General features: G+C 36.7%; 2 protein-coding genes across 2 annotated transcripts in view; one reads left to right on the forward strand and one right to left on the reverse strand.

Annotated features, from left to right (window-relative positions):
• Positions 1-12,557, reverse strand: part of MTX3 (metaxin 3) — a 760,898-nt gene that overhangs the window by 191,143 nt on the left and 557,198 nt on the right. The window lies entirely within an intron of this gene.
• Positions 1-12,557, forward strand: part of JMY (junction mediating and regulatory protein, p53 cofactor) — a 79,381-nt gene that overhangs the window by 40,262 nt on the left and 26,562 nt on the right. Inside the window, exons 3-4 of the mRNA XM_036279079.1 lie at positions 111-261; positions 11,424-11,593. Coding sequence (XP_036134972.1) covers positions 111-261; positions 11,424-11,593 — 321 coding nt within the window. The remainder of the gene's footprint in view (positions 1-110; positions 262-11,423; positions 11,594-12,557) is intronic.

Below are 12,557 nucleotides of genomic sequence, written 5' to 3' on the forward strand. Positions count from 1 at the left end.
AGTGCCAAAATTCAGTGAAGTGAAGTGATACGTAAACAGTCAGTAAATGTTTAAGAAATGAATAAAAAAAAGAAAAGAAGGTCTTAATTTTTTTCTCTCTCTCTCTTGAGATTTCCATGGAGAATGATTATCTGGGTCCCCGAAGAATCGAAAGTCTACAAAAAGAAGATGCTGATTGGCAGCGGAAAGCTCATATGGCTGTGCTCTCTATTCAGGATCTTACTGTCAAATATTTTGAAATAACAGCTAAAGCTCAAAAAGGTGAGTTTCCCAGTAAAATTATCCTTGTTTATTTTTGAAAATAGGTAAATTATTTTATATTCATAATAGCTATATTGAAAAGTATATAAAGACCACTCATAATCCTAGCAGTTAAGGAAGATCACTATTAACAAAAGTATATCCTTTCATTCTTTTTTAGACATGTGTTTACATATACCCCACTGTAAAAATGATAATAATAGTAATGGGGTATTGGTATAGTAGAATTTAACCTGACACTAATCATTCACAATTATAGACCCCACAGTAAAGGCACAGCCTCCAACAAAACTATCCTCATTTCAGATACTACTCTCTAATTTGGGAGTGGTCCTCAGCCCATCTGCACTTCCAACCAACTGGCTATACATTTGGAGGTTCCCACTATTGTTTTAGGTTCAGTAAGTCACTACAATGACTCACAGAACTCAGGAAAGCACATACTTAGAGTTTATAAAGTAAACAGATCAGGACAAGCCTAATGAAGAGACACATAGGGCAAGGTCTGTGAAGATTTTGTTTCTTTCTATTCCCTTCCATAGGTGGCCATAGAAATCCTTCAGTGACTATTTAATATGCACTTCAAAGTCACGGCTATTCATTATTTTAATGATCTGTTGATCTATTTAACTGGCATTAGTATAGGTTAACCTTCAGATTATTTTTTTTCAGCAAATCCACATTTCTTTAAATTTCATATAAAGCAGTTATTCCTTTAGAATGCAAGTGCTGAATGAGAATACTTTTCCTTGATTCTCCAGCATCATTTGGCATTGTCATTAAAAAAATAAAACCAACAATTTGATATGTGAAAAATAATATATTTTTAAATTTTTATCTTTGGTTATTATTGGGCATTTAACATTTTTGTTTTCATCTATTAATTGGAATTTGCATATTTTTTCTTTTTTAGTTAACATTTTTTTGCCTGTTTTTTTTTTTAATTTTATTTATTTATTTATTTATGTTATTTATATCCTTGTGTGAGGATATTTTTCCACTTATCTTCAAATAGAGTAGGGGAGAGAGAGAGTAACATTGATGTGAGAGAGACACATCAATTGGTTGCCTCCCGCATGAACCCGACCAAGGCCAAGGAGTAAACCGCAACCAAGGTATGTGCCCTTGGCCAGAATCGAACCTGCGACCTGCAGGCTGACACTCTAACCACTGAGCCAAACCAACCAGGGCATTTATTTTTTTTTATTGTTAAAAGTATTACAGATGTTCCCCTTTTTTCCCCATTGACTCCCCTCCTCCCTGCTCCCACCCTTTTGCCTTTTTTCTATCGTATTTTTTTTATTGATCTGTAAGAGCTCTTTATATTATATTCATTGATATTTTTACTATATTTATATTATAGTTAATTGTTAACTTTTTTACATCTGTTGCAAATATTTATTCCTAAATTTTCTTTTAACTTTCTTTGTTTATAAGAAATTTTATTTGTAAAAATCATCAGCTTTTAAGAATGATTCTTTTTAAATCTTTAAATTGTGTTACTTAACGTGTTGTTTTTCTTTGAATCTTTAAATCTTTGATGTCCTTTTGGTGGTTAATATGGTATAGAATGTGTTCAGATGCTTACTCAGCTGTTTCACTTCTATACAAAGTGAAATTTGATAGCTATGATAAAAATTGTCTGTAATTTGAACTGATTTCTGTTGAAGAGTAAAGTAAAGTAAATATGGTTAGTTTCTTGGATTTAACAAAATGCTTCAGATAGAATTATAGTTAACATTAGTGTTTGACTACAAAGTGCTCTCTCTCATTCTTTTAAGGTATATTTTAGTCAGTGATACTTTTTTGTTTTAATGTTGATGTGATGTCATTGTGTAGATGCTAGCAAAGGTGTCTGACATTGATACTTATTGCTTTTTTTTAAACTCATAGTTTCAGTCACCAAGGTTATTGTAGCCCATCTTTCCTGGTCCTGAAATCTGGGTATTTGCCTAAGCAGGTGGCAGAGTTTGAGTAGGCCATATTACTTGTCTGTTCCTATCCTCGGTCTTTTAGGAAAAAGTATAATATGATTAAGAATTTTTGAAAATCACATGCACTCCATTACTTTGCCGCCATTCTTCATCTCCTAGTTCATGTACATTTCAAATACACATGAAAATACTTTGCATTTTAAAATACATTATATTAACATGAGATATTACTATAGAACTTGCAGGCATCAAAAGGATAATAAGGGAAATACTGCAAACAATTATTTGCATACAAATTTAACAAAGGTGAAGTGGAACAATTTCCTGAAAAACACAAACTACCACAGTTAATACAAGGTGATAATAAATAACCTGAATATTTTTATAGCTATTAAAGATATTGGATTTGTAGATTAAAATCTTCCAAAAAAGATTCTCTAGGCCCAAATGGTTTCACTGGCAAATTTTACCAAACATTTGAATAGTAATGCGACTCTAAACAGTCTCTTCCAGAAAACAGAAGAGGAAGAAACACTTTCAATTTATATTAAATGAGACCTAAATAAATCCAAAACTACATAAAACAGTACAAAAAGAAAGAAAGAAAGAAAACTGCAGACCAGCATTCTACATAGATAGATGCAAAAATCCTCAACAAAATATTGGCAAATTTTTAAATATAAAAAAAAATACTTATAAAAATTAAAAATCATAACCAAATGAAGCTTATTCTCCCTGACAGTATGTGAACATCCATCAGTGTAATCTACCATATTGAAAGTCTAAAGCAGTGGTTTTTAACTGGGGGTTATTGTGCCACACAAAAAGACACTTAGCAGTGTCTGGAGACAATTTTGGTTGTTATAACTACATATAGGGTAGTACTAGCATCTAGCAGGTAGAGGCCAGAGATTGTGTTAAGCATTCTATGTTGCAGAGGACAGCCCACCCTAATGGCAAATAATTTTCTGGCTTATATTGTCAAAAGTGCTGAGATTGAGAAATCCTAGTCTTTAAAAAAAGCATAATCAATATATCAGATGTTGGAAAAGCATTCGGCAAAATATTAAATTGTATGTGCTAAAAATATTCGACAATAGGAAGGAATTTTCTTAATAAAGGGCATCTATAAAAACGCAAAAGCCAGCAAGCATCTCAGTTAATGGTGAAAGACTAAATGCTTCCTTCCTAAAATAGTTAAAAAGTCGAGATGTTCACGCTTACCACTGCTATTCAACATAATATAGTAAATCTTAGCTAGTTGTAATAAGGCGAGAAAAAGAAGCAAAAGGCATATAGTTTGGAAAGGACGAAATAAAATAGTCCTCATTCACAGATGATAACATTGTTTCTGTAGAAAAGTGTATGGAATCCGTTTTTTAAAACTCTTGTTACTAACAAGTCAGTTTCTCAAGTAACAAGAAATAAGGTCAGCCACAGAAGTGAATTACATGTAATCTATACAAGTAATGAACAATTGGAAATCCAAATTTTAAAATAATAACATTTATAATAACTCCTCCCAAAGCAAAATAGTTAGGTATAAATCTAACAAAGTGTACAGGGTTTGTATGCTGACAATTACAAAACACTGATGAAAGAAATTACCAACCTAGAGACTTCTGGTCAAGATGGTGGCGTAGGTAAGCGCGGTATCGTGTCCTCCCACAACCACATCAAAGTTACAACTAAACTACAGAACAACCATCATTGAAAACCGCCTGAAATCAAGCTGAATGGAAGTCCTACAACTACCGAATTAAAGCAGCAGCCACATCGAGACTGGTAGAAGGGGCGGAGGAGGATGGGCTGGCCCCACACCCACGTGTGGCGGATAATAATCAGAAGGCTAGCTCAGCTGGGAAGGTTCTCCCTGAGGACTGAGGGGTCCCCGTCCCACACCAGGCACTGCACTCAGGGTTCCAGTGCCAAGAAGAGAAGTCCCGGTAACTTCTGGCTGGAAAAACCAGCGGGAACTGAGGCTCAGGGAGGCTCAGGCGGCTGCAGCCCCAGGCAGCTCCTCTTAAAGGGCCGGCGCACGGACTTACTTGGACTTGCTCTCTCTAAGCTCAGAGGGGAGGCAGCTTGAGAGGTGCCAGAGACATAAGGGAAGAACTGAGCTGTTTGGCATTGGAGTGAGGGCTGGAGAGGGGGCTTTCTCCGGGACAAAAGTGCTGTTAGAGGCCTTTGTTCCTTCCATGAGCCCTTCCCTGGGGCAGCAGACAGCTGCTGTATCTGGTACCAGCAACCTGGATCACACTGGTTGCCCTGCCCTGGTGATTCCCTGAGGCCCCACCCCACCCAACTTTCAGGCCCACCCAAGCTGTTGTCAGTTGCTTAACCATAGGATTGGCCTGTCTTGGATCCTGCCTCAGGTTTTCCTAAATTCTTTCAAACAAGCAGCATCTGGTCTCATATAGCCCCATACCTCTTGTTAAGTAATACATAGAAACAAACACAGGGAAGCAGTAAAATGAGGACACAAAGAAACAGGTCCCAAACGAAAGAACAGAACAAAACCCCAGGAAAAGAACTAAGCGAAATGGAGATAATCAACCTAACAGATGCTGAGTTCAAAGTACTGCTTATAAGGATGCTTAATGAACTTAGTGAGAACCTCAGCGAACTTACTGAGGGCCTCAAGAGCATAAAAAAGGACCAGTCAGAAATGAAGGATGCACAGTCAGAAATGAAGGAGGCATTAACTGAAATAAAGAATAATTTACACAGATTCAATAGTAGAGTAGGTAAAGCCAAGAAGCAAACCACTGATTTGGAATATAAGGAAGCAAAAAACGCCCAATCAGAACAGCAAAAAGAAAAAATCCAAAAAAATGAGGATAGTGTAAGAAGCCTCTGGGACAACTTCAAGCATGCCAACATTCTCATCTTGGTGGTACCAGAAGGAGAAGAGAGAGAACAAGAAATTGAAAACCTATTTGAAACAATGATGGCAGAAAACGTCCCTAACTTGGTGAAGGAAACAGACATACAAGTCCAGGAAGCACAGAGAGTCCCAAACATGAACCCCAAGAGGCCCACCAAGACACATCATCATCAAAATGCAAAAGGTTCAAGACAAAGAGAGAATCTTAAAAGCAGCAAGAGAAAGGCAGCTAGTTACCTACAAGGGAGTTCCCATAAGACTGTCAACTGATGTCTCAAAAGAAACTTTGCAGGCCAGAAGGGAGTGGCAAGAAATACTCAGAGTGATAAAAAGCAGGAACCTACGACCAAGATTACTCTATCCTGCAAAGCTGTCATTTAGAATCGATGGCCATATAAAGACTTTCCCAGACAAGAAAAAGTTAAAGGAGTTCATCACCACCAAACGTTATTATATGAAATGATGAAGGGTCTTTTTGAAGAAAAAGATGAAATATATGAACAAACAAAATGACAATGAATACATATCTATCAACAATGGAATCTACAAATAAAATGAACAGGCAGACAGAAACATTCTCATAGATACAGAGAACATTTTGTTGGTTGCCAGATGGGAGGGGGTTTGGGGGAATGAGTGAAAAAGGTGAAGGGATTAAGAAGTACAAATTCATTGCTAGAGTGACAAACCTCAAAGGGAAAGGGGTTGGGGGAAAGGAAGAAATAAACCAAAGAACTTATATGTATATATGTATAACCAATGGACACAGACAACAGTGTGGGAAAAGGCGGGGGGGCGGGGAATCAATGGGGGAAAAATGAACATCTGTAATACATTCAACTATAAAGATAAAAAAAATTTAAAAAAATTAACAATAAAAAATAAAAGAAATTACCGACCTAAGGAGACATTGTGTTCATAGATTGGAATACTCAACATAGTAATGATACCAGTTCATCCCAAAGTGATCTTTAGATTTAACACAAACCTATCAAAATACCAGCAGAAGGTTTTTGTTGCTGTTGCAGATTCAAATGGGCTGGTTCTAATTTATATGGAAGAACAGAGGAACTTAAGATAGCTAAAACAGTTTTGGGAAAAACAAAATACACTAGAAGAATCATACTACCTGACTACAAATTACTTGTAGAGCTACTGTGGTATTCTGGAAGGGATAGACTAAATAGGGAATACAGAAATAAACTCATAATAAATGATTATTTACTCTTTGTTAAAGCAAATCAGTGGAAAACAGCAAATGGTAATTGGAACAATTGGCCATTCATGTGCAGAAAAATGAATCTTGACCTAAGTCTCATACCTTATGCAAAGATAAACTCAAAATGGATCTAAATATAAAACTTCCAGAAGAAAACAAAAGAGAAATATTTTTGTGACCAAGAGTTAGGCAGAGAGTTATCAGCAATGACACCACAAGTAAAACTGTAATAGATATAGCTGATGATGAATATGAACTATCAAAGAAAAAATTGATAAAAAGTTAAAAACTTTTACTCTGCCAGGTACTATTAAGAGAATGACAAGACAAGAATATTGAAGAGAAAATATTTGCACATAACATATCAAAGAGAACTTGTATCCAGTATATAAAAAATACTCTGAAAACTCAACAAACAATTCAATGAATAGATGGGGTAAGAAAATAACCAATCTTGTTAATAAATGGGAAAGGGACTTGAGAATCAAGGTGGTAAATAAGTACTTGAAAAGCTGTTCAACATAATTTGGGTAGTGCAAATTAAAACCACAATGAGATACCAACACATACCTGTTAGATTTGCTGAAATGAAAAATCTAACAAGGTGCTGGCTGGGTAGCTCAGTTGGTTCAAGCGTTGCCCCAACATGCCAAGGTTCTGGCTTGATCCCTGGTCAGGGCACATAAAAGAATCAACTACTAAATGCACTAATAAGTAGAACAACAGATCGATGTTTCCTTCTCTCTTTTTTTTTCTCTCTCTCTCTAAAATTAGTAAATTAAAAAATATGTATACTAACAATGGTAAGTGCAGGCAGGATACAGAGTAATGGGAACCCTTCCTACATTGCTGGTAGGAATGCATAATTGTACTGTCTGTCTGGAAAATATTTTTCAGTTTTTTATGAAATTAAAGATACATTTACCATATGACCGACCCAGCATTCCCACTTCTGGGTATTCGCCCTAGAGCAGTATGGTAATTTTTAATATTAAAATAAAATAAACGCATTATCTTAATAGTTCCTTTGAACATTTAAAGATGTCTTTTTTTTTTTATTATTCTCACCCGAGGACATTTTTGCATTTCTCTTCAGAAAAAGCGGAAGGAAGAGAAGGAGGAAGAGAGAGAGAGAAACATCGATGTGAGAGAGATACATAGACTGGTTGCCACCCACACAACCCCAACCGGGGCCAGAGGTACGTGCCACCAAGGTACGTGCCCTTAGTGGGAACCGAACCTGGGACTCTGGTCTGCGGGCCGATGCTCTAAACACTGAGCAAAACTGGCCAGGGCTAAAGAGGTCTTTTCATATTATAAACTATTTTTATGAAAGCTATGTGCTTGGTTTAGACTGCCATCCACATGCACTATTCTCTGATGTTAAAAAAAAAAAAGTCTTTGCATTGTTATTTTAAAAAATATGTAACCATTACAAAAAACTTAGATTCGAGGGAAAAGAAACTCCACATCTTCAATCCTACCAGCTTTTTGCGACAACTTTGTGTCTGTTAATATTTTTTGGTGTGTTACATACATAATTGCAGTGATTCTGTGTATATTCTCATGGTTATTGGTTCTTTTTTAAAAATATGTTTTTATTGATTCTTTTAGAGAGAGAAGATGGGAGTGAAAGAGAAACATTGATGTGAGAGAGAGACATCAATTGGCTGCATGCCCCTACTGGGGATAGAGCCTGCAACCTGGGCATGTGCCCTGACCGGGAATCAAGCCTGGGCATCTCAGTCCCTGGGGTGATGCTCAATCCACTGAACCACACTGGCCGGTTTTATACCATTTTGGTTATTCCTCTTATTTTATAATTTGCTTCTCCAATTTTAGGCAAAACATTTTTGTATGGGATGAGCATCATTCTAGGGTTCCTAGTGCTTCATTAAAGTCATTGTTGACTTCTTTATATCTCAGTTCTGGTGACTATCCTAGCAGGAAACCTTTGAGCTCAAACTAGGAGAGCTATTTAGTTTGCTTGATCTTTTAATTTTCCTTTCTGAGCGTGTTTTCTTTCTCCCATGTAAGAAAAACAGAATGACGATTTCTGTATGGCTTTATGCTGTTGCAATCAAAAGGTAACCTTCCCTTTTTAGAAGCGGAATAAAATTTTCTTGTTTTATTGCCTTCCTTATACGAAGCCAGGTGTAACCCAATTTTGATATATTATTGCTTAGCTTAAATAGGCCTGTTTCTGGTAAGTATACATAAGTTAGAACACTAAAGTTTCTTTAAAAATAAATTTAACATGATACTTTGTAAACACCAGGACTTTGTCGCCTTCAGAGCTTTTTTTACATATAATGGTCATCATAAAGTATTATAGGGTTGTTATCCTGATAATGTTAAATGGTCATCTCAGCAAGAACATTTTTGCCAGCAGAGGGAGAGAAGATTCTGTTTTAGAGATATTTCATACTGTTCTTAGGGGTATTCCAATTATTCACAAATAATATTTCTCATTACCTTTCATATTTCTGAGCTGTTGGTGAATAATTACAGGTGAAGTAAACAGCAATTAGACGTAAGAATATGTTCCATCTAAATATGTTGGAAGACAAAGTGTTGACTAGGTCTTGTGGTAGGTAACAACCTGAGACAGAATTAGGACTGGGAGCTGCTCCCCATACATGGTCCTGAAGTGGCGAGTAGGAGAAAAGGCTCCTGACTATTTGAATATGCAGAATGTTTAACTATGTGCTATGATTACATATTCAGGAAAAAATGGCAGAGGTAGTAGACTAGGGGCTTAAGCTACTTGGATACTAGTTTTAGCTTTATTACTGTAGGTGTGTAACCTTGCTGTTAAGTTACCTGAACTCCTCAGTTAGGCATATCTATGTAGAAGGTGTTGATTATGCATACCTTACTTATTCTGGAGGATTGCTGGGGAGATAAATAGAGATAACATATGGAAAAAGTACTTTGAAAATAATATAACTTCATATAAATGTGAATGACTGTGGTGGTTTTTACGTGAAAGAGAAAAGAAACAAAACAGAACATATATTTGATTAGTGTTGCCATGTGAATGAAGAGGGAGAGACATTTGAATACCTATCATTCTCATTTAATTCCCATAAAAGCCTTCTGACTAGGTCCTATAGTTCCTTACTTTTTTCGCTCAAGGGAATTGATCCCAAGAACAGTTCTTTCTTTGGCCAAAAGTCACATGTCAATTATGGGTAGAAATGGGAATTTAGCTCAAAGCTATCTAACTCTAAACCTACTGCTGTTGTTTATTTTCCCTATGGCGTAGTACCATATTGATCTTATGGTTGCATAAATATTATACAATTTTAAAAGATGGGCAGAAATTAAAAATGGCAGAATCATTTGATATTCAACCAACATGAATAGAAACCCTAAAATTGAGGTTCAGAGTGAGTTTATGAATTGAAAACATTACCTCTTATATGTTAGCATTTAGAAGCCACAGAAAAACAGAAACTGAAAGAACTGATAACTATATTGAGAGATTCTAAGTAAGCGAATTTCTCATCTATCATAGTATGAACTCAACAGATAATTTTTAAAGACTGTAAATCAAGAAATAGCAATATTCCTGTATAGAGATAACCAACAAAAGCAATAAAAAGTGCATTCATTGCATTTGGACATTGAGATTAAAGGTGGGGGAGAGCCGATTGTGAGAAACTGCTATTTTTCATTATAAGGCTGTCTGCGGTTTTAATTTTTAAGTACGTACATATATTATTGTAAAAAAAAAAAATGTTTTAAGCCCGGCCGGTGTGGCTCAGTGGTTGAGCATCGACCCATGCACCAAGAGGTCGCTGGTTCTATTCCTGGTCAGGTCACATGCCCAGGTTGGGAGCCAAATCCCCAGTGCGGGCGAGACATGCAGGAGGTGGCCAGTCTCGATATTCTCTCTCATCCATGTTTTCATCTCTCTCCCTCTCCCTTCCTCTCTCTCTGAAATCAATAAAGAAAAAATAAATGTGTAAACTTAAAAAAAATTTTTTTTTATAAAATTCTGAGGCAAACATTACTAAGATACACTTCTTTGCAAAAGATGGTTAGGACATAGTAGCAGTACAAAATTATTTATCACTTACCTCTGAACATGTAAAAGAAGCTACTATTGAACGTGTACTGACTTAAAGACCACATTTGGTGCTAGTCAGATTGGGTTGGGTTAATTGTATAACGGACCCTGGTGAGCCACTACCATACTACTACCAGTGATAAACTTATTTAATTGGAGGATATTAGCTGTTTGATTGTCAAGAAATATCTCTTGAACCTGGTTGTAGCAAACTAAAAAAAATATTTTTTTATGTGAGTAAGGGCTCAGTGGAAAATTGGGTGTCTTCCTTGGGACTTGCTTGTTCCACTCTAACCTCTGAATAAGTTCCATGCTAGCATCTAGGATTTATTTCTTTTTACATCAGATCATTACCGTATTTTTGAAGAAGTCTTACTGAATTTAACACATGGATTTAAATAATTTTAAATAATCTTGAATATTTCAGCTAATATACCCACGAAAATATTAACTTTCACAGAATAAAGTTTTTATAGAAACTTTGAAATTTAATAACACTGGACGTGTGAAAAAGAATTTTAAAGTTTTAAAATTAATCTGACAACTCAGTTTTATTTTCATGAAGTTATTTCTGAAGGTTATTCAAAAAAAATTTTTTTAATCCTCACCTGAGGATATTTTTCCATTTATCTTTAGATAGAGTGGGAGGGAGAAAGAGGGAGAGAAAGGAAGAGAGAGAGAAACATCGACATGAGAGAGACACATTGACTGTTTGCCTCCTGCATGACCCTGACCAGGGCCGAGGACAAAACACAACCGAGGTATGTGCCCTTGGCCAGAATCGAACCAACGACTTTACTGGTCCATGGGCTGATGCTGTTCCACTGAGCCACACCGGCCGGAGTTTATTCAAAAATGTTATTGAAGATATTAGAATCTAAGATATTGTTGAATTATATTTTAGAGCCGTTATAAGTAATTTATCATGGGGGTAGGATGCGTGTGTTTATCTTGGAGTATGTGGTTAGTGAAATCCAAAGCCTTTCAAATTCTTCAGTATCAAATTGTTTTATGTCTTAATGTCTTCTTAAAAATTATTTTTTATAGCTGTGTACGATCGAATGCGAGCAGATCAGAAGAAATTTGGTAAAGCGTCATGGGCAGCAGCCGCTGAACGTATGGAAAAACTCCAGTATGCAGTTTCTAAGGAGACTCTGCAGATGATGAGAGCTAAAGAGATCTGTTTGGAACAGAGGAAACATGCACTAAAGGAAGAGGTAACAAAAACTTGGAAAAGTATAAAACTTTTTTTAAATTAAGGTTTGGTTTTTATCTTTGTACAGACTGGCATTTTTCTGACTTTACAGGTAACTTCATTTTGCATTGACTCCATGAGATGGTAAGATTCATGATGGGGCCTATGATTTGAGTTGGCGCAAATAGAAGAGTTAGACACAATGGTAACTTCACAGCATCACAGTGTGAACATAGGCAGCAGCGCAATGTTAAAGCAAAAAGGAGGTCAATGTCAGATTTTAAAGATATTTTTGCTGTCTTTAAAATATTTTTACTGCTGGATGTGAGGGCAATCTGGCTGTGACATCTGTCACCCCATTGATCGCCAGGGTTGATTCGGGTAATCTGGCTGGCTAGGTGGGTGTCCCCCTCCTCCCTCAACCGATCCATGTGGGTCCCTCCTGAAGCTGCATGCTCAGTGGAAGAGGACAGCCTTCCCTCCAGAGGAGAGGACTGGTGTTCGGTCAAGGGTATACAAGTAGCTGTGCTCCCCTGCTAGAACCTTCAAACAAGCTCTCAAGGTCCATTTGTAGGAGAATGTAGGGTAGTCACGCTTCCAAGACTCCAGACACATCCAAATGAGGCGCTGCACGTGGCAGTCTGCCTTTCTAAATAACAATAACAATAAAAATAAAAATAAATAAAATGTTTATACTGCCCTGGCTGGTTTGGCTCAGCGGTGCGTATGGGAGGTAACTAATTGGTGTTTCTCTCACATTGATGTCTCTGTCTCTCTCTGTCTCTGTCTCTCTCTCTCCCCCTCTCCCTCCCTCCGTGCCTCCCTCTCTCTCCCTCTTTCTTCCTCCCTCCCCCCACCCCCTTCCTTTTTCTCTAGAATCACTGGGGGGAAAAAACATCCTCTGGTGAGGATCAAAAAAAAAAAAAATGTATGAGTTAACCTATAATGTAGCATGACTGTGATCTAGAAAGAAGTCTTTTTGTTAA

The sequence above is a fragment of the Molossus molossus genome, unplaced genomic scaffold (genome assembly GCF_014108415.1).
Source record: "Molossus molossus isolate mMolMol1 unplaced genomic scaffold, mMolMol1.p scaffold_m16_p_3, whole genome shotgun sequence".
NCBI classification, from domain to species: Eukaryota; Metazoa; Chordata; class Mammalia; order Chiroptera; family Molossidae; genus Molossus; species Molossus molossus.